The sequence below is a fragment of the Thermobia domestica genome, chromosome 3, assembly GCF_964235325.1.
Source record: "Thermobia domestica chromosome 3, izTheDome1.hap1.1, whole genome shotgun sequence".
Classification (NCBI taxonomy): Eukaryota; Metazoa; Arthropoda; class Insecta; order Zygentoma; family Lepismatidae; genus Thermobia; species Thermobia domestica.
In genome coordinates this window covers 310513966-310538182 of record NC_137456.1, presented here as the reverse complement: position 1 = coordinate 310538182, position 24217 = coordinate 310513966, and the positions used below count along the sequence as shown (strand labels likewise).

The 24217-nt window shown below is 35.6% G+C and overlaps 1 protein-coding gene across 1 annotated transcript in view; it reads left to right on the top strand.

The window, feature by feature from the left end:
• Nucleotides 1–22651, top strand: part of LOC145681143 (toll-like receptor 2 type-2) — a 59039-nt gene extending 36388 nt beyond the window's left edge. The window contains exons 3-6 of the mRNA XM_081752577.1: nt 4157–4470; nt 7155–8205; nt 12790–12979; nt 18804–22651. Of these exons, the coding sequence (XP_081608703.1) occupies nt 4157–4470; nt 7155–8205; nt 12790–12979; nt 18804–19058 (1810 nt within the window). The 3' untranslated portion in view covers nt 19059–22651. The remainder of the gene's footprint in view (nt 1–4156; nt 4471–7154; nt 8206–12789; nt 12980–18803) is intronic.
• Nucleotides 22652–24217: the final 1566 nt, after the last annotated feature.

Sequence of the window (24217 nt, the reverse complement as noted above, 5' to 3'; positions counted from 1 at the left end):
TTCAGTGCTGCCAACTTACTAGAAGAGAAATGGCGGGAAAGTTGCATTTTTTATGGGACATCCTTTACAATAATAAGGTATAGAATAGCTGTGTGTCTGATTTACCATTTGAATATGACGGTATGTTCACGAAACAATATCACAATGTGTTCAGAGAACATAAGCTGAATTAAATTTTTACTCTCAAAATGCGGACATGTCCGTACAAATGCTGATGTATCGCAACCCTAACTATATGGCCCATTTTGAAAACATAAAGTGGATATTGTAAAATTTAATTACAAATTCGATTCAAAAGTTCTGAAATTCATTCAAAGAAATCATTAAATTATAACATCAAAGTGAGGAAACGGTGTACAGAAGACCTTTATTTTAGATTTGTACAAATTAGATGTCCATGCATTACCAATCGAAGGTCCATACTATATACTTGAGGAAGTTAATGTAATATATATTACAACAAAAATGCTATATGTATAGAAGAAATACACAAACAAATATAACTTCAATTCTTCCGTGAATCTTTTATCAGTGTTTAAGTTTTCAGTGCTTATTTGGAGATGGTTATAGATGGAATTATTATTATTATTATTATTATTATTATTATTATTATTACGAGGGCGATTTGATAAGCTTTTTGGGAAATGACCCATATGACGGCCTAGCACTACTTCCAGAGTACGTTATTCTTACGCACCATCTACAGTTTTCAAATTTTGTATTATTGTCTGGAACAACACAGAACAATTGGAGTTATTGTTGTGCAAATGTAGTGCACTTTTTTTGAGACAACTATTGAGCACCGAGCAATCGTTCAATATTTGTGAAGAAGAGTATAAATGCAACACGAGTGTAGCTGAGCATCTACCCATTATTCTGAGGGATAGGTAACGATTCTGCCTTTACAGACTTGCCTTACGACTTATGACTGGTTATGCTTTCCGTATGGATGGTCCATTAGTTGCAAGGAGTTTACAGTGTTTGCACTGGAATCTTCCTCCTTTCCACAGCTTGAACTACTCAGAACTACCCACCGAACATGATGGGTTAAGATCATAAAGCTTGACCGGATCCTTAGTTATAGTTACTTATTGAGGAAACTGTTCCAGCCAGCAAAATATCTACCAGCATAAGCGGTGTTGACGCCCGAGCGTTATAGAGCAAGCACACCTCCCCATTGAAGTACAGGGTCTCCAAGTTATTGAATCCCCAGGTTATGGCCACAGTCTGGCAGAGACCAACCCTAATCCGGGAACACTAGGAATTCCTGGAGGGAAAGGGCTTGCTACTTCGCAGCACTACCTACCCCAGTTCGTTCAAAACTCTGTGCTAAGATAGCACGCACACAGATAACCTCCATCTCCTTGAACTAAGCGCTTTCATTACTCCCCCATTAAAAAAAAATCCAAAGGCTTCTGCTCCGCCGATTGCGGCGACAGTTCCAATCTCTGCCTATCTCTAAATACGGCAAAAGTACAGTACATTACCGTTCCCTATGGCTGATGTAGACCGTCTGTACCAGACAGACATTACCATTTGGAAGCCTTTGGTCTTGCTCGGTAGGTGTGGCAATAATTGCCACCTTACATCGTTCAAATTCCTTGCTGCGATACCACGTACACTGCTAGGCCCAGTTGTCCGTGCTAACGATTCGTTTGGAAGCATAGTGGCCACACGCCCCTCCGCTGGTAAGGAATCTCTCATCACCTCCTCCACCTATGTGTATTACCGGCTACACTATACGTAGAAGGGCAATGTCTTATCAATGTTTTGCTTCTCTCCATGGATTAAAAATATGAAAACATACAATGGAATTGCATGATAGCACAGACATTGGAACAGATTCCTTTGGGGCCCATTCCTCTTTCTCAGCACGGTCTTGGGCCATAGCGGGGTTGTATAAATGCAACGGAAATACATAATGATATTAAAAACACTGTGGTGGAATTGGGCCTGTGATTTTGAATTGATGCCAAATGGATATCTGGATTTAAATGCTGTTCTTAAATCCCGAAAGATGACCGATTTATAACCGAGGAAACCAATGTGCAGTGGCGCCCGAGGAAGATTTTCTATGGGGGGCATTTCCATGGTTGCTATATTACGTCTGGCATTTAATATATGTGGTTTGCTATATTATGTATACATTTTTGTGAGCCAGATGGGGCGGCCCCCCTTCGGGCGTCCATGCCACTGTGTGCATTCCAGAAACAAAAGAGTAGTCAAACAGTGAAAACATCCTTGCTCTTCATCACCAAGAAATGCATTGTGTCTGAAATTTGCAAGAAAGATAATGATTGCTCTTTTTGTGACTCGGAAGACACCTTCTCATTATATTTCATCTTATAAAACTTTACCGCTGAATATTATGCAGCAAAGCTTTTGGACTAACTACAGGGAAAATTACTGGAAAAAGGCCGAGTTTAGCTACCAGGTATAGGACGTTACAATGGTCAAAATCAATGATTTGAGAATATAATTTGCTGCTTTACATGCCTTGTTCATGGGTTCGACTACAGGAAGAATCTTCCGAGGGAACAACGAACTTAACAATTGCACTTCGCTTAAGCAAAACGTCCTCAGTCAATCGAACTGAAATTTAGTGCACAGATGGAGGTGACGAAGTGCTAGGTCTGAAATGACGCTACTCAATACAGTTTGAGGGGATGATAAAAAAAATCGCGAAAAACTACATTTTATGTATGTATGTATATTCTAACACAATTGTTGAACGCCTGAAGGAATTTTACAAACTTGGTACATATAGGATTTACAATCTGGAAACAAATACATTAAGGGTAAGGTAGGCTTAGCACTCTTAGGGGTGGAAAGGGGATGATGTATAAAAAATAATAAGAAAAATTATATTAATACCGAATCTACAATTTTGTGATCTCTGAGGTGAATAGTGACTCCGGTGCCTACTGTAGAAGAAAGGCAATCATAGTGTGATGGGAGGGGGTGACATAAAAATAGTTTAATTCAACCGATATTAGTATTAAATCCATAGTTTTCGGGGTCGCTGAGATGAATAGTGACGCTTTCGATGCCGCTTAAGCCCAAGCTCAGCTCCCATCTACATGAGAGTGAGGATGGGTGAAAAATGAATTTCTAAAATGACCGACATTAGTATCGAATCCATAATTTTCAGGGTTGCTTAGGTGATTGGTGACAGACCCGATGACATTTAAGCCCAAGTGTAAGCGAAAACACGTATGTATCAAGTCCAGGGAATTGACAGAAGCAATGACAAAGATGTTGCTACCCGTTATTGATTCAAGTGCACGGAGAATCTTTCCAGGAAATAAAGAATATAGCAATTGCTCTTCGCTGCAGCAAAAAGTACTCAGCCGATCTAGATGAAATTTTTAATTCGATTTCAGTGCCGGACCTAAAGGCAGGCCAGTCCACCTAATCGAAAACCTGCCCCTCCAATTCCCACTGCTTAGTAGCTGCTCTGTTGGTGCTAGTCATAAGTAAAGTATCAAAAGGATCAATTTGAATTGTTTTACGTCAATCAGTGAGTAAGACAAATAATTTAAATGTGTAGATACAAACTAACGTTTTCAGCATAAGTTTGTTTTAATGATGACGTCAGCTTTAGTTTCTTTGGGGAGGGAGCAAGCAGAGGACAAGAGATATTTTTGGAAGACATTGTTTTTGTATACACCGAAACTGATAATTTTATATTACTTGACCTATATTACAATACAACTTTTCTGAAAGACAGGTGTCGCCAGCAGGGAGGGTCAGCCCCCTTTAGCTTCGTCAATGCTTTTTTTTTTTTTTACCATGATTACATACGGCAAATGTCAATAATATTCCTAGTATGAAGTTTGATGGGAATCGTTATACTAATACCACTTCGGTAGGTACCATAGTTTTGAAGCTATGGACCTTTAAAGTTCAATTTTTCATGATTTTGACAGCCTATAACTCCGAAAGGAAGCATTTGTGCACCAAGGTTGGTCTAATACCTTTTGCCTTGCCTTGGTGTCAGGAATCACCTCCCAATCGTTGTCTGTGTTGTTTTGAAACACCCTGTATAAGCTTGTATTCGCATCTGATGATTAGGAAGAACGTGTGTATTGCATCTAGCGCTTCGATCCTTATAACTAAAACACATTTAATTAACAAATTTATTTGAATTTTTCAGACCTGACAGTTCCTGCATACTGAAAATGCAAGTGGCCGACTTTTTTGTTCATCCTGATTATGTATTTGAGTTTGACTCGAGGAAGAGAGTGTATTTCGAAAAGTTAAATGGATACACAAAACTGTTTCGATTATCAGTGATGTATATTGGAACCAACACTGCATCATTCATTCTTCCTATCACTAAAGGCATGAAAATCAGACATATGGAATTCCCAAATAATCCATGGTACGAACTTGCGCTAGACTTCCCTGACTTACCAGAATTGCAGTCTCTTGTCTTGTCTAACTGTCAGCTTCGTTATATTGATCCAGGTAAGAAATATCAGCTATTCGTTCTCTTTCATTATTTGAGTTTTTTGGTAAGTAGAAATAAAGCGTTTACATATAGCTTCTTATAGTGTTACCAGATTACTGACTTCTCCGCGTACCATTCCCTTTTAAGGCACTTTATCTGCGCTTAAATAATTATCGATAAAACGTTAAAAATCACGTTTTTATAACTGTGGCAAAATATTTATTTTTCTTCAGCTTCAAGACAAAAGGAAAAATAGGCAACTATTACACTCTTTGATTGTTGTGAAAGTTCATTTTAACCCCTTTGAATTTCTATTTCTCCTAGCTTCCAGGCAGTGTCAAGTATAATGATAAGGCACGTACATTGTTGAACATTTCCAATTTTTTGCTTCCAGACGTTGTCAAGTATAATGATAAGGCACGTGCACTGTTAGACATCTGCATCTTTTGCTTCCAGACGTTGTCAAATATAATGATAAGGCACGTACACTGTTGAACATCAGCATTTTTTCTTTCAGACGTTGCCAAGTATACTGATAAGGCACGTGCACTGTTGAACATCTGCAATTTTTGCTTCCAAATGTTGTCAAGTATAACGATAAGGCACGTGCACTGTTGAACATTGCAATTTTTTGCACTGTACACTATAAGTTAAAATCATGCTTAACTAAAAATCTTAATTGTTTATATTTAACTACGTTTAATTTGCTCACCAACTAACTCGCAGTTACATAAATTATTAATGCTGAAATCTAAATTCTATTTAGGGTAGTATTATTGTTGTTACATGATCGAAAGAAGAACGTCTAACATCTCTTATGTAACCTATAAAAATGAGCCATATATTTTGGTTGAAGTTGTTTGGAAGAACCTAACATCTCTTCTCTAATTTTCCTATTTTTATTAATCATATAATATTAGCATAAGCTCTTGTGTAAATTGAAAAAAATAAAAGATAATACATTTATCGACTTTGTTAGGGGGACGTAAAACTTAAAGATTTAATTTCATTTAAAATTATAACTATGCCTTAAAAAAATTATAAATACAAGTCCTATGAAACTTACAGAATTGAGTTACATGTTCAGTAGGTAGATAAGAGAAGTAACTTGAATGTTAATAGTGTAAAATCGATGTCAATATGTTAGTATAACTTGAAACGCATTACATGTATAAATTACTATGTTAGTATCGCATCTAAGACAGATTTCCTGAAGGAACTTAGAGGTAGCGATATGAGTATGTAAAGACTCTGTCCTAAAAATAATTTGTTCAATATTTCCAATTTTAAAAAATGAACATGGTAACTCTAGGTTCTTTACGGTACAAAATTTACGAAAAAAAAAGGTGCGATAAACTCCAAATATGTGAAATATGTGGCGTAAACAATTTAATCAAAGTATGGAGGTTTCAAACGCCCAATTTTATATTGCTGTTATTTCAAATAAAGTCATGGTGTTATATTAATTTTTTTACTAAATAATGTCACAAAATCTCAGTAAATGATAATAATAATTATTATTATTTATATTTTTGAAACACATATATATTATGATTATTGAATTGATAATCTCCGTAATTTCGGAAATTGAAATTCATTTTTCTTGCCCAGGATACACTATTTTTGTATTTACATCTTAAGTTGATTGTTCTGTATTCTCAAATAATGTAAATGAGTATGTATTATTTTATATTCACCCTCAGTGCGGTCTCTCAGTGTTCACAAGAGGATGTGAACTTGCAGAGTTGATAATAGCTGTTTACTGATTTTTCTTAATAAAATTCTTTAAAATGAAACAAGAAACTTATTTGGAGCTAAAAATAGCAGAATATTAATAGTATATAGCTCTATCTCTCAATCAGGTTCCTCCAGTGATTTGTACGGAAAAACTGGTAAAGATATAAGGGACTACCGTAACTTTAAGCAAAAAGTTTGCTGCCCAGAATAGCATGAGAATGGCTTTCATATACTAACAAAGTAACGCATTGTTATGAATGAGCACTTTTTGTTGTGAATGAATATACATACATCCTATGTGGTTATTTTCATTGATTGTTTACTCCGTTTCTTTGCTTAGAATATTAGAAGTATTAACTAAGCAGGGAAACTATATTTTCTAATAATTGTCATTTACCGGTTGTTATGTCAGGAGGCGCGACAAGTAAAAACAAAGACAAATGAAACATCTAGAACCATTACAATTACTACATTTTACTATTGTCAAAATCTTTCACTAATATATGGAATGGGCTAATTTTGTTACCATTGAGCTTGTATAGAATTGAGAGAAGTACGAGTTAGAACAACTGTCATAGGCGTCTAAGTAAACTTTTCACTGAATTGACTCTTGCTTATGTAAGATAGAGACTTTATTTTTCGGTATTAATAATTCTTGAGTAGAAGAAGGAAAATACAGTATTCTAAGCATTTACCTTCTTCAATTTTACTCTAATCTATTTTTTTTTTATTTAAGGCTAATCTTAACATCATATAAAGTTCAAGTTCTTTTCTAGTTTTTCCTCAATGAGATATCTTGTCTATCTGTACTTAACAAATTAGCTTCATAATTTAACTTTGAACTATTTTTTTCAACTTCCACTCATCTGTATACCTAGAATGATTATAAAGAAAGAATTTTAGAATGATTAATAATAAATAATGGCATTGATATATATAATACAAATGTGTTCTTTACTTTCAGGTAATTTTGAAAGAATTGTGAGTGTTGAAAGGCTTGATCTTTCAAAGAACAACTTTGAGCACCTTCCTGAAGGCCTCGAGAAACTGAAAAACCTACGAGAACTTAGTGTTTCCGGCAATATGCATCCTACTTTTTCTTTTAACGAAAGCCAATTTTCACAATTTACTAAGTTGGAAGTACTTGATTTAAGTCATTTACCAATAGATTCTATTTCCCTTCCTAATATGCCTTCGCTGCGACATTTGAATCTCAGTTATTGTCAGCTATCAAACATAGACAAAGACACTTTTATGAAGTTTCCTAATCTCAAAATATTGGACATATCTGGAAATCACTTATCGTGGCTTCATCCAGAAACATTTGCGTCTTTGCAGACTGGAGTGAAACTGTTCGTTGCTCAAAATCACCTTAACAAGGGACAAAAATTGGTAATTAATTATGCGCAAGTGTTAGATATGTCTTCCAACGGTTTATCTTCTCCAAGCGATATTTTATCATCAGGTGAAGTAAAATTCCTGAATCTTTCTTACAACAACATCATAAATTGGACTACCAAAAGCTCCTTTGTGAAAGATCTTAGCAGGATCTTAGAAGTGAATCTGTCACATAATTTGATTGAAAACGTAGGTTCTAAAATGGGTGAAGATTTGAACAAACTCCATGCTATAGATCTAGGAGGAAATCCTTTGGATTGCAAGAACTGCCGGATACCTGAATTTCAGTCGTGGTTGTCGAAAACAAACAGAACTGTTTTGAATCTGGGAAGAAATACATCATTAACATGTGCTGTTCCGTCTGAACTGAAAGACGTTCCCGTCGAACGAGTGGAGTTTGATAATGAAATTTGTGTTCCAAAACCAACCAACTATTTCGTAGTTGCTGGTATTCCTGGTGCAGTTATTTTGTCTATCCTGCTCATTTCCATTATTTCCTTATATGTATATAGATTTGAGGCTGCATACGTTCTCCATTTACTCAAAGCTAAACGAAGACAAAACCAGTGCAACGATGACAATGAGCACCATGTGTATGACGCATTCATCTCTCACAGGTACATATACCACTTTGCAATCAATGTTAATTAATTTTTAAAACGTGGATATATATATATATATATATATATATATATATATATATATATATATATATATATATATATATATATATACAGAGGATTGATTAATTCGTGTGTCAATTTCATTTGTTCACTGTGCAAAAGTGGTATGAGGTAAAGCCTTGCAATTTGGCGTAACTTTAGACGAATGACATAAGTTTTGTTTCGTCATAGAAGCATGTCACTTGTACTAAAGATTGAAGAGATATAGGGTCAAAGATCAAATTTCGATTTTTTCCTTATGGGACTGCAATGGTAAATTCTGAAAGAACCTGAGAAAACGTAAATCGAAGTGATAACAAAGAAAAAGCTGTATGGTATGATTCTATGTCGCAAGGCGACCAAATATTCGTCAATTAAGTGTCAAGGTCAGAGATCACGGTCAGATCAAGGTTACAGGTCATCTTGAGAACCCATTTGAATACACTGAAAACAACGCAATGTCCGTACCTCATCATGTCAAATGGGTTCTCAAAGTGACCTTGATTTGACAGTAACCTCTGACCATGACACTTGATTGACGCATATGTGGTCGCCTTGCGACATAGAATCATACCATACAGCTTTTTCTTTGTTATCACTTCGATTTACGTTTTCTCAGGTTCTTTCAGAATTTACCATTGCAGTCCCATAAGGAAAAAATCGAAATTTGATCTTTGACCCTATATCTCTTCAATCTTTGGTACAAGTGACATGCTTCTATGACGAAACAAAACTTATGTCCTTCGTCTAAAGTTACACCAAATTGCACGGCTTTACCTCATACCGCTTTTGCACAGTGAACAAATGAAATTGACACACGAATTAATCAACCCTCTATATATATATATATATATATATATATATATATATATATATATATATATATATATAAGGGCGGATCCAAGGAGGGGGCTAAGGGGCTATAGCCCCCCCCCCTTGACGCTCAGGTTTACACTGGATAAAATGGGCTTCAATTCTGCTTTACACTGGATAAAACGGCAAATTATGGTTTAGCCCCTCCCTTGATTATATCCTGGATCCGCCACTGTATATATATATATATATATATATATATATATATATATATATATACTCTTATTTACTGTATGTTTCAATTCTTTGCTCTAAACTAATTTTACATACATATATGTACAAATATTCAATTCTGCATGTATGTATGTACAGGATGATCTTTCGATACAAGACCTGAGAAAATGTAAATAAGCAAATTATGAACTATAATTATGACATTTGCTTCAAGAAACGTGGAATATTTGAAATGAAAGCATGTAATGTGTTGTGCAGTAGTACAGAAGAAAGGTGTAAAGAACAGATGAGCTCGCATTTATAAAAATTCTTGGTGACTAGTTCCTGTAAACAGTGTTGGGCCACATTTTTTTAAAGGAAATATCGCGGTATCAAACCAGCAACAATTAGTGAGGACTGCTGTATACTTCGCGTGACAGGACGTATTACAGGCCACTTTCGCAAACCTCAATCGTCGCGTTCAATCTTCCTAGACAGTGGTGGCGAACATTTTAAGTATTTCTTTTAGTATTGATATACTTCTCATGGAGCAATAGAATGTATGCATGTTTAAAATCTAATACTTTTTTTTTTACAAACTTTTTTTGGGTATAATTCCGAAAGAATCGGCAGTAGTATTCAGTTCTATCATAGACTGTAAACTAACTTTCATATCAGCAGTAAAACTGTCCAAATGCCAGTAGGATCACGTGTGAGCTGTCAGTTAGTCAACTGATGCCACAATTATGAAGAATTAGCCACTTGCCATTGCCACTAGAAAATAAAAGAAGACAGATCTGCTGTTATTGCTACCATTCACGAAAACAAAGTTGGTTTGGTTTGTGTGTAAACTATCCCAACTTACAGAAAATAAGTGTGATTTTTTGTATTTTTAGAATAGGATTTCTAGTATTACTTGATTATAAAATTTTAATAAGTAATGACACGTTAGCTACTTTTAAATAATTTTTTTTTAACAAAAGAGACACTGACCAAAGCTTAAAACTTTATTTTAAATTATAATTTGTAACTGTTTCGGATATCTAGCATATCCTTCTTCAGACACGATCGAAATTAATGAAAATACAGACATATATATAAATGTTGTTATAACAGAGTTTAAATTCTTTAACCGTCGTATATATAGCCATTGTTATAAAAAAATTAAATTCTTTTAACAGTCATATATAGAGTCATTGTTGTACTTTTTTATTTTTATTTATTTATTTATTTATTTATTTTTCTTATTTACCGAATCCTTCAGCCAATCCTATAAGTCTTCGTGTTCACTTTCCAATTCATCACTTCCTTCATTTTTGGTTCTTATAAGGGCCTTTTATTTTTATTTTTATTTTTTTTATTTTTATTTATTTATTTATTTATTTTTTATTTTATTTTATTATTTTATTTATTTTTTTTCTTTATGTTATTCAAACTTCCTTGCCATGATTCATTAATTGGTAAGCCCCCTGTCCAGTTCATCAGTTTATCTCTTCCTACCTTCTTTATCCAATCCGCTTCTTTCCACTTCCTTATTATCATTCTTTTCTCCATCTCCATTACTTCCGTCTCCGTATTGTCCGTATTGTATCCGAAACAGTTACAAATTATAATTTAAAATAAAGTTTTAAGCTTTGGTCAGTGTCTCTTTTGTTAAAACAATTAATCCAAAGCCATGAATAATCTTACTATTTTAAATAATGTACAGTATATAGAATAATCATAACAATATACATTACTAGGAAAAATACTACAGTATGTTTAATACACACAATTCATTCAACTTTGAATCCATTATGAATTCATGAATTCAATACATCAGCTTCCACTGAACACACACACACCGAAATAGAATTCGTTCTTTTGTTGTCTATAGGGTAAGAAACTTTCATCTGAACTGATTAAACAGTGACAAATATTTTCTGTAGATACCTTTCGAAAAATAGGAAATCAGTTACGAAAATCAAATTTATTTATAATGGTTCATTCTAGAGGTGTTTCTTTTATTCTTTTTTGCCAATATGCACATGCTAATTTTGTAGTTAACTACCTCTTGTTAATGAGCTACAAGTGTTTTCCTCAGAGCAAAAGATGTTTTTAGAAAATCTTAGGGGAATTCATGTCTCAAAACCTCCGCCACATTTCGACAAGCAGTCAGGTGCCAATAGTTAACAATTGAAATGGTTAGCTTTAACCTTAAGAGTTTTCCGGAATTACTAAAGCTCCCCACTGTTGAAAGAAGCCGATATAGCTAATGGTTTTACCAAAATAGGGTAAACAAATATGTACAACCATTTCCTGAATACCTGTACGTGCTTTTTCTTATTCACATCTTCCTTCAACACCCCATTGTCAGGATAGTGTTCTGGCCATTGACCTCCAAGAACAAATGGTGGAAATCCATACTTCTTTATATCGAGTCACAAATATAGTACATCTACCTCTCATATGGGAATATGAAAGAGTTAAAAAAATAACAAAACGGTAGTTTGCGTGTCCATGATACGCAGGTAAATTTATCATTATCATCATAGGGTAACATTGCTTCAAAATGGCCAACTTCCAAGATAGAAAGGTGGCCAACTTACAGAGTAATAGGTAACGAATGTCCTATGAGAAAATGCAGGTTCAAGACGAACAAGGCCAACTTAGCCAACTTAGAGAGGTGGCCAACTTAGAAAGGTAGCCAAGTTGACAGGTTTTACTGTACCAACAAATGACAGTGAGCGGAGGCTTGGGAGAACAATTGTCGTAGATAGTATTGAATTTATAGGTTTCCGTAAATTAGTATCCCTGCCTTATTATCCTGTATTTACTTCAGTATCTCATTTCGTAAGTTGTCTCTTAGTACAAAGTTCACAGTTGTAATTCTTGAATGCTTGAGACCAGAACAGATTCACCATTGATTAATAGGACGCATGTGAAACATGACTCAACGAAGTTAGTCAAGTTTACAAGCCAACAAATAAATTAGTTGGTAATGTACATGAAAGTCAAGAGCCTAAATATGAATATGAATGTTATGATAAGGAAGTTGGTAACTAAATATATGTATCATATGCAGTAGTTTGCGAAGAAAAAAGCTACGGTTTCTATCGAAATTTACTTCATATGCTAATTATGGTTGCTTGTGGTATTAATGAAGAACTTCGTATAACTGATCTTTCATTTTATTTGTTAAGCAAATCAGATTGTTTTGGCGAATAGTTTGCAAAAGACATAAGTTGCAGAACACTTACTTCAAAGAATTATATCACAGTATAAGTAGTTTACGATTAATTTCAATCTTACAGTTGCAATCAAGCCAAGGCTTACCATGTAAATGCAAGCCAAAGACAGTCACTTCCACTTCTGCAACTAAAGATCACAAAAATATTACGTTGGCATATTATTTTCTACCATTATGAGGAAGATAGTTTTATTTTGCACCATATCTTCTATACAATTTGAATGTTCATAATTTCTGGTAATCCCATTTGTAGTATTACATGTATTTTGTAAAATCATTTTCAGTGGCAGAGATCGTGATTGGGTGATGGGACAACTCACACCGAATCTGGAAAATACGATTGACAAGTATGAGCTTTGTCTTCATGACAGGAATTTTTCTTTGGGCACATTTATAATGGAAAATATTATTAATTGTATTGAGAAGAGCAGACGAGTGATTCTCGTGCTCAGCAATAATTTTATTGCAAGTGAGGTAAGTTTAGTAGCTTTTGTTTTCCTTTTGCATGTTTAAGGTAAGTCAAGAAAGTAATAAAATGTAAAATAATATTTGACACATGGTCTTACAATTTCATCTAAGCTTTAGTTTTGGAACAAATTAGATTTTTGTTCAACCTTGAACCACATTACATTGCGTTAAATTCATTTTTATCCGAACAAAGACAAAGGCAAATCATCATTTTTTAATTTTCTTATATACCTAGGTATAAGAAGCAGAAACCCTTGTACATTACCGTGAAAAATATAGCGTAGGAGATACCGTGAGGTCCCCTTGAGATTGCAATTAGAAAGAAGGAATTATTGGTATTCCGTGCAAAAATTTTATGTATATTTGAAAACAGGGGCGGACTGGCCCACCCTGCTACCCTGCAAATGCAGGGTGGGCCCCCAAACAGGTGGCCCCCTCCACCAATTTTAAAAAGATGTGCTCAATTAAACCTACCCGCTTCAAAAATATAGCAGGGTAACTCCCGCAAACTTGTGTTTTGCATAAAAAAGACGTAAAGTTAAACTTTCATGAACAGACTTATTCTTCTTCACGTTTATCGACTTGAAAAGGTTCCGTCTATGAGACAATCAGGCCCTAAAACATTGCGGGGTTTGTGATACAGCAGCTGTTAAAAACGAGCACGTTAACTACTACTTTTTTAAATATAAGAAACACAGTAGATTTCAGGCTGTTATTGGATTTGGATAACATTACCTACTCCGGTCCTTTTACAAGCCGGCGAGTGGCGATGTTTTAACGAAAGAATAGTTTCGTAGATATTGTTATTGTGGAAAGTGGAAGTGGAGCCGGAACGCTTTTGAACTGCATTGTCCTCAGACCAAGCTTCGAAGAAAGAAATCGGATCAGGCTTCGTTTTTTTCAGTGCGGTAAAGCGAAAAGAAATTAGTCGCCACTATCAACGATTGTTTTATACAAACCTCAAATAATTACTATAAAGTTGCTGCCCTCGGCTCGTGTTTTATTTGTATATTGCATCGAAGAGCAAATCCGATAGCAGCAATTCAATTATTGGAGCACTATTGTGCTGCCAAAATGTCTTGAGCCGTGGCAAAAATGTGAACTAAAGCTCACACCCTCACACACCCACGCGTTGAGCCAATAAGGGTTAAGCTGTTGCTAAGCGAGAGAAAGCGAGTGGAATTCCTTCAGCCGATAGCAGCGCTTGCAATGGAAGACTAGGGATCAAGTCAATGTGGCATTAGAATAGTTACGTGTCGTTTGTCGTGGAAGACAGATGTGGTTGTGTCAGTATGGATGGTAGGAGTGATTGTAAGATTACTGTAAAGAAAAAATATAAAAGTGGTGCTAAAAAGCGAGAACACAAACGAAGATGTGATTTACAAAAAGCTGCATCTGACCCAAAACAACGTAAGCTATTTGAATCTGTGAAGCCCCAAGAAACAAATGAGCGTGATGTGACTCATTCGAGTACTGCAGGACAGTTGCCATTTTTTTTCTGTCTAAGGTGTTTATAAATTATAATGTATACACCACGTCTTTGGATGATTTCAGTCAATTGTAGCTTATCTTTTATGACTATTTTTAATTAAAATCATACAACTTTAACAGGCGAACACGAAATTAACTGAACTGTTTGCTGCCGCATAGTGCTTTCAAACGGGTCAGATCAGGCTTTCATGGGTCAGGGGTCGAGTCAAGCCTGTTTGAGACACGGGGCGGGTCAGGTCACCTACGCTAGGGTCAGGGCTGCTTTGCCCTCGGGTCGGCTCGGGTCAACTTTCTTATGCGCCGTTTCGGCTAAATCCTTCTCGAGTCTAGTTGAACGTCGACCCGACCCGACTCATGACCCGAATAATGTCTCGGTCAGGTTTTCTAAAACATGACACTCATTTGTTTAAATAAATGGTTTAAATTCATTACATAACAAACAATAGCACGTTATAAATAACTGAAAGCACCAATTCCGATATTGTGTGTGTTTACAATAAAAAATGATAATGCCAATTACACACTGTATGAGTTAATATTAAAATGTTCTTACTTCAGATTTTTTGTAATTAATGTTTTGCTTTTGTATGAATATATGGGATACTATTTATGGGTTCGAAGATGGATTTTATATGTAATACATATGAAGAATGACAAGTACATTTTTTACATTTTTATACAGTGGGCCCTCATTTCAGTTTAGCAGGGTGGGCACTATGGTTGCCAGTCCGCCCCTGTTTGAAAACAATACTTTATTGCATTGCACCCGAACTCAGACTGTCACCTCCGAGGTCACTGACATCATCGTTATCCAAAATAGAAAAGAAATACATGGCGAGCTCGTCATGAGATAACAGCACAACTACAATCCAGAATAGTGAGGTCATGTCATATTCTTGGAGTTTTTGCCGAAAGTAAGAGGCTTTAGCTCTTTGAAATTTGCCAGTTTGTTGTTCACAAGCTATTCAAAATATAAGCAGGTTTCAAGATATCTATTGCTTCAAACTGTCACTTGAGGAAGAAAGAGACAAGGCCACAAAAAATGTAGTCTAATGCAAGATAACTTTTTCTTACTACTCACCCAACTTATTTTATTGTGTCAATAATGAAGTAATTTTCTGAGAACATTATATTAGTAATTTCTGCGGTCTATTGAGGATTATGTATGCTACTAATTTTGCTCGTTTGATAAGAAGAAACAATAAAAGAGAGAAATAATTGATTATTTGCATGTGTTTTACCTTGGGGTCCTTTTACGACCCCAGTGGTAAACAATCACTTTTTACATAACATCAAAACAATAGCAAACGATATCTTGTGCTCAATATATTAAGCATACTCTGGAGAGAAAATACATGAACAGGCTTTGAAATACGTCCATTTAACAGATATACTACATTAAATATCTCTGGGGCCCCCAAAATGGATCCCAAGGTAGTACACAAGGGTTAAATATTTCACCCCTATTTTGAACTGCATACTCTGTTACTGTGATACTTGCAATAAAATCATTATTATCCTTTGCGTGACTTTCTACATTAACACAATATGAATTCAGAAGTATTAACAACCATTAGTATTGTTGAATGTCTGAAGATTATGTTTTCTGTTCTTGAAGCACCACTTATCGTCGGTAAAACTTTTTTTTTTTTTTTTTTGTTACCGTCCTTGCAGTTTTGTTCACGAACCCTTAAGGAAGGAAATAATGAACTTGAAAAGTTCTTTGTTATCAATTTATTGTAAACACGTATCAAACTGACTATAGTGAAACCTAACTCGACGGATAGTTCTTCTCTCGGACACTCTGAGGTAGGATCAGGGAAAGTCTTCTTTCCTTTCCAAAACGTTTTATCAACCTCTTCATAATGAACAGGAATTATAATCAGTTGACTCGTATTCAGTACGGGAAATATCATACTTCCAATAATTTTACGCGGAACTTTTTCCTTTGACAAATGCGTTGCTCTATCCCTTTGGCTTTGCATCTTCTTTTGTAACTTCAAAGATAAAATAACAAACGTCATTAGTAGTATGATTTCAAGATATATTTCTCCTCTTCTTGTTTTAATTAAATGTCTTTCTATGAAATATATATACAGATATATATGTTACATATAAGTTGTGTTTGCTAATATATACATCAATTGATGCTCCAATCCAGATTTATCTCAACCCCTCACCAAAATCTAATAACGCATTTATGTGGCTATCCACCCTTTGGCCACCTCCAGTTGGAAAAATATATATATATATTGTAAACAAAAAATTCTACATGTCTGTGTTTACAAACACCACCACGTGGTTCGGCAAGAAGACTTCACACCAGAGGAACCTACAATCACTTGCAGACGACGGCTTCTAGCCCCTCCCACGGAGCAGAAGACGACATCGGAGCAGCAGCGCCACCGCCACCCAAGGAACCCTATAAATTGGATAGGCAAAGACAATTCAGTACCAGTTTTCTGATGACCCTCCCCTAGTCTGCTACGAGACTTTAGGAGTAACCCAACCTCTGGGCCTCTAGTCTGCTTCGAGACTATGCCTATCCTTCCTCCTAACTTAGCCTGCTTCGGGGCTCTGTTTGGGAATCCTAACATCAGCCGGTTAGCCTGCTACGGGGCTCTGTTGGCCACTTTACCCGCCTTCGCTTGCTACGGAGCATTGGTTCCTTAATTCCCCTCTGCTTAGCCTGCTACGGGGCTCTGTAGACATCCTGTCTGCGATCTTACGATCAAAAGACAACCTATAACTAACCCTGTATATTAGAGAAATTATTAGTGTAGTATTTTGTAAAAATACTTTTATAGTGGAGAAGTTTTGTAATAAAACTGGTAGTGGTAGATCGATTCCGCACACTCTTTTTATTAACGCCCTACCTATACCTATATGGGACAAAGTTTTACATGATGGAGCCGCCGTACTCCGATGGTTAACATAGTTGAGCTCAATACCTCCAACATCAATTTTGTACAACTTGAAACTCCATGTCTGTTATGTAGTGATTTCGCACTCATTACTAGTAAAATGTAGTAGTACGAAGCATGATTGATCGATATTTTTATTATTTCTGGATAGTCATGCTACAACAATACTTTATATTTAGATCTTTCGCACAACATACAATATGACGTAATTGTCTATTTGAAAAGTTTGAGATGAAACCCGTTTCATAACTTAAGGGAAACCACGGGGATTTTTTTTACCTCGATATGTTGTACTTTGAAATGATGCGACACGTGTTGTTCGCTTTTGACATCTGATTTATTGTTTCAGATTGCTAGGGGTGGCCACAGAATCTTCAATGCACACTGTGTTGACATTTTGCCCGACCGCCATTTTGCACAGGGTTCGTGTAGGGTCTCCGGACTGGTACCATCTTTTTTCTTTTAACAATACCTTTCCAATGATATACTACTTGATCCTCCTTGCCATTTGAAAATTTTGAGTTGGACCGCATCTGAGACCCCCAGGGGACCTTGGAGCAACACTTTTTCACTCAAATCGTGTGCCCCTAAAAACAATGGGATACGTGTTCGCTTCTATTTCCATCCATCTAACCATTTCCGAAAAAATGACCCGGAGTCAGACTTTATAGACGCCCTGTATATGACATTGACTCTGAAAACATTGTTCAAATAGTGGTTTTTATTTTAAAAAATAGTAAGTTTTCATTACTATGGTAATATATATTCTAAATGTTAGTCTTATTTCTCTTTTAACTCTGATCTAAATTAAACTAATTCGCTTGTACTCGTTTCGAATGTTGTTCAAGCTGCCTGATTCTCATTAACTAGAAGGTAGAAATCAACAAAGGAGATAGAATAGTAGCGTAAAGAGTAGCATAGGCGGCTTTTGGTTCAAGCTGCCTGATTGTCATTAACTAGAAGGTAGAAATCAACAAAGGAGATAGAATAATAGCGTAAAAAGTAGCATAGGCGGCTTTTGGTTCAAGCTGCCTGATTCTCATTAACCAGAAGGTAGAAATCAACAAAGGAGATAGAATAATAGCGTAAAGAGTAGCATAGGCGGCTTTTGGTTCAAGCTGCCTGATTCTCATTAACTAGAAGGTAGAAATCAACAAAGGAGATAGAATAATAGCGTAAAAAGTAGCATAGGCGGCTTTTGGTTCAAGCTGCCTGATTCTCATTAACCAGAAGGTAGAAATCAACAAAGGAGATAGAATAATAGCGTAAAGAGTAGCATAGGCGGCTTTTGGTTTGAAATGAAAGGCTTAAAGTCTTTACAATATCCAAACGTAGATTTTAAGTTTAAAAGTATTGAAGTGTAAAATTCTTTTAGGAGCAATATTTTGAAGTATATTATTATTATTGTTTTACAGTGGTGCCAATGGGAACTAAGGATGGCAAACCACCGTCTTTTCCAAAATCGAGGCAATTTTCTGATATTGATCGAGTTGGAGAGGTTAGATAGAGCAACGTTGCCATTACATTTAAGATGCCTAATGGACACAATTACTTACCTTGAATGGTCTAATGACCAACAGACTAATCCAAAATTCTGGGGAAGACTGAAAGATGCTCTTGGAACGAGTATCAAGCGAAGAGCAGACGAAAGGATGACACTCGTAACTTGAAGAAGAATATTCATGACCATTTCGAAATAAGCTGGATGTGAACAAGAGCAAACAACAATTACTCTGGTCTTTACCATGAATTGTGATTATTGCTAGTGCAAACTGGAAGGATTATTTCCATTTACGGATGTCCTATGTAACGTTGGTATTCGAAGTTCAGTTTTGTAAGACAGTTTTAGGAGTAAAAGCGCAAGAATGTTATGTACACGCATGTCCAAAATTATTGTCGCATGTCTATAAATATGTTGTTGTAGGAATATAATTTGATAACGAATTCGCCCGGTATTTCTTATAATGTTAGTATGTGTATAATCGGCAAAGACATGTATGTGGCAAATTTCATGTCAAAAGTGCAGTAAATAAGAACAATAAAACGAAACTAAAACTTTCTTGTCCATTTAGCAACATTTTGTTTCCGTATTTATAATTCTTTTCCTATAAAATCTACCACAAATATACATTTCCCGATTGTAACATAGTATCAATATTAAAAGTACCCTGCAAAATCATTATCAAATTATATACTTGCAAGAAGACAGTTATAGATATGCGACAATCATTTTGGACATGAGTGTATAAGACCTAAGTTTTAAATAATTGTAGACAGACTATAAAATCAGTGCTAAGTGCCAAAATGATAATGTTGAGTAAAAAAAATCCAGATTTTACTTCAAAACTGGTGGCACACAGGCCCACGTGCATTCTTCTGACGATTATTTGAACTACTTCCACAATGAATACTAGATAGTCCGATTTTAACTGAGCAGTGTTAGGCACATAGCCCACATTTTGAAGTTCCGTTTTTGGCACTTAGAACGGATTTCATTTTCAGTCTACAATTTGTCTTTGTCGTAATTACTTACGTTAATGGTCTTTGTTTGATGAACCATGGGTGTTAGATCTAAAATGCATTCACTACAAGATGTCTGATATGCATTTTCCTTTTTATATATCATTATAATAATTTTATTTGATAAAGTTTTTTTTTTTTTAAATTAAAGTGTTATATTCATTGAGATTTTGTATGATAACTTATTATTTAAACTTCGATATACTCGTAGCCCTCAGCACTAACGAGACATTTTCTTAAACAAAGTGGTACTGCCAATTGAAACATTTTTAGAGTATTATTGAACACTTTGGAGACTCTTGGCTTCAATTCGCTCTCGTTTTGTTGATTTCTCTGATGCTCATTCCTCCTTCAAATGAAATACCTCAGGAAGTCAAATGTAGTCAACGGGTATTCTATGTGTGTTGACCATGACTTAGAATCCATGCATCTAATTGAAAACCTCATTTGTAAAATGCATATCTTGCGTTAGCAAAAGTTGTGCAGCATTGACTTACTGAGAAATTGCTGGCCATACATAATCTTCCAATATTTTCAGACTTCTTTCGACATTCATTAATTGTTGTACAGAAGAAGAAAGAGTCAACACAAGGAAGAATAACGTATACTGCACCACAATGTTATCTGTGTATGTCCTTTCAACACAAATGTGCAAACTCTCATCCGAGCAATAATGACAATTATGTTACCATCATCCAACGCGTCTTATTCGACCACAAATGATATCAAATACATCCGATCAGTCATCACGTCATAATTTAAATGAATAAATTAAGGGGACATTGTAACTCAGTGGTAGAACGTTTGCCCCTGGTGCGTGGGGTCCCTGGTTTGATCCAAGCTCACGCCATGTGGGTTTTGTAGTGAACAAAACGCCGTGTTCGTGGGTTTTCTCGAAGTTATCCTGTTTCCTCCCACTTTCTTCATTCCACCATAGCATTCATTTCTCATCATCACCGTCTCCTTTAGCCTAGCCGGCATAATCATGGGATATAAAACTGAAAGATTTCATTTCATTACATGAATAAATTATTTTTTTTTTTTTAAAATATTTAAGCAAACAACATTCTCCATTCAGACACACCAGGATACAATTGTTAGACGTTATACGGTTTACATGGTCCAAACGGAACATTTCTCTAGAAGGACTTCAGATGAATAGATGTAAGATCATTTTCAGAAGACATTAGACGAATGTTTCTATATACACTCTTTGTAAACATCTATTTGATTATGATAGAATTTCGGAGTGCCCTTGAGATTGATGACTTTCCTAATCTCCTTGAACCGTGACACTATCCGTTGTTAGTAGCTTATTTGATTATTTTTAATTATTTAAGTACCTGGTGATGCATAGATTCTATCTTCCTCCTCCTTATCTGTGGTCCCGCGTAGTGTAGTCGCTAACGCTCTCGACTTCGGTTCGAAATGAGGTTTTTCTGGGTTTTCCTCATTCACACCAGGCAAATGCCGGGATGGTACCTAATTTATAGGTTCCAGGCCGCTTCCTTCCTCCCCTTTCCCCGGATTGTATGCTCGCCGAGGGACGTCATCCCTCAAACGCCTTAGATGCTGAAAACCCAGAAATCTAAATCCTAACCTAATCCCCTTCATTACCTTCGAACAGATACCACAAATCCTCACATCTCATACAGGTCCGCTATTTGGCTGTCGTTTCCACAGACACAAATATGTCCAACAAGCCCTTAAGTCATTGTGTAGAATGGATTTGCTTTATATTAAGATCGGTAAACAAATTAAAAAGCTGTAGTTATTCAAAAATGAGTGGTAGCTTATCAGACAATTTGTATATTCCAGTTTCGTAACTTCCAATAGCTTTCATGGACAATCGTATTGTATTTTCCGTAACAATATTATATTAGTCTCTTATTAGTTATGTACGATAGCTGATTTACTTGTAAAACCAAAAATAGGGCCGTATCTAACAGAGATGTTAATAAAACTGTATTTTATACTCATTTTCATAAACTCTATGTTGTACTCATTTTCATTCCCTACTTTTACTTGCGCTTCTCTTACGCCCTTAATATCCCGTATTTCTTGTTGCAAACTAAAGCAATAGAATAATCATATACACTTCATAGGACAACCTCGACCGTATGAGCTTTTATTTCATTCTTCTCCTTCGAAGGAAGAAAATCTCTGAGAATAATAATTATTTGTGTTATATCACACAAAGTAAATTATTGTACTATATATATATTTAAATGTGAAATTAATTTTGTGTACAATACCCCACAAGGGTCTAAAAGTTATCAGTTTATATATATAAAACTGATAACTTTTATCAGTTTTATAAACACAGTGTGAAAGAAAATGTGCTGATCATTGCAGCAGAAATTTAATTTTGAACTGAATAAAGTTCATTAAAATGTACAAGAGATGTCTGTAATATTAACGTTAATGTGATGGAATTTCTCCATATGGCGCATTCAGAACACAAGGGAATCAAGTCGAATTACCACAGTTGAGGAAACGAGACAAAATTTGTGCGGTACTTTAGTACATGGATAAATTAACACTTTTTTGCACTATAAGTGTTATTTACAATGTCTAGACATATTTTTTAAAGCTCTAACAGGAACTTTATATGGAGATTTTAAAGATGAAACATGTTCCAAAATGACCAAAAAAAGTGGACTTGAGTCCCTTAAACACCGAATGCATCATATATTTATCACAATTTTTAACATACAGCTGGTTTGTTAGCCGCAATGTGTGTCAGCTTATCTGCTTCAACTAAATACATGAATATCTCTTCATTCCAAATCTCGACAAAGTCCACTAATCACTCTTTTACGAAGAACCATAAACAGTTGTGATACATTGTCAGATTGGGACTTCCGAAATAGTAATTGAGAGCTTTACGTGTATTTTAAAATTTTTCTTGATATTTTTATAATTGTATGTAACAGATGATAGTTTCTATACTTTGTTTTTTTACATTCATAGAAGAGTTTTTCCTCCATACGATGAGGCTAAGTACATGCATTAGTATATCCCCAGAATGAAGCTAAAATTATTTATAGAATGAGCAAATTATTACTAGCTTTAATCAGGCGCTAACAACTTTCAAATGCACTTTTCGTTGCATACAAGTAAAATAAAAACCATCTGATTAACCTAGGAAGTTGAACGGGAAATGTGGCACGAGTCGAAAGTACTACGCTATACACATAGATCAGGGGTGCTCACAAAGGGGGGCTATGACGCAACCTGCGTCATTGAAATATTTGAGGGGTTAAAAATCTATATAAATATGTTTAAGGGGGTGTAAAAATTAATCGAAAAGTTTTTTTTTTTTTTCGTGGAAGAACACGTACAGATAGACAATTGAGACGGGTGCATCATGGACATGAGGGGGATGGGCACCACTGCATTGATTAATGTGATAACGATCTCTAGCGAACTGACCGGAGTTGGAAGGCAAATTGTTGAAATGAAATGAAATGAAATCTTTGAGTTTTACGTCCCACGCTTATGCCGGTTAGACTAAAGGAGACGGTGATGATGAGTAATGAATGAAATGGTGGAATGAAGAAAGTGGGAGGAAACGGGACAACCCCGAGAAAACCCACGCACACGGAGTTTGTCCACCACAAAGCTCACTTGGTGTGGGCTGGGATCGAACCCGGGACCCCTAACACCAGAGGTGAACGCTCTACCACTGAGCCACCGCGGCCCCGGAAGGCAAATTGTTTTTCTGCATGATGTAATACAGTAAAAGTGATTCGAAAATGGCACGTACAAGCTAAAATGGCTTTTACTTTAGATAGTTATGTAAGTATGAAGACTACTTACTGATTGGAGCAAGTCGTGCAGTCATTTGAATGACAGCAATACCATTCGACGACTTCATTTAACGGAGGTAAGCCATATTGAACAAGCACCGTTGATGAGCAAAGATTGACCAAGATTTAGGTACAACTTATGAGTGGAAGAGAGAATATTCCAGTTATTCGGAGATTATCTGCAACTTGATAGGTCTAAGACGCCAGATGAGTTGATATCGACAATATAGCAGAGAACTTGACCTTTCAGTAAGTCTATATAACCTAGAAGTTCAGCGTCTGATGTAGGACGATAGGCGAGTAGTTTAGGACGTTATCGAGATGTTTAGGGCTTTAGATAGCATTCGAAAGACTCGTCTTGCATGGATTTGAATCCTGTTTAGGACATGGGTGGTATGAATTGTCCTTTCACCATTCACTTCATTATTACCATTCATTTCTAGTCGTCAACTTTAGTTTAAAAGGCTCAATCATGGGAATTAAAAATAACACAGCCC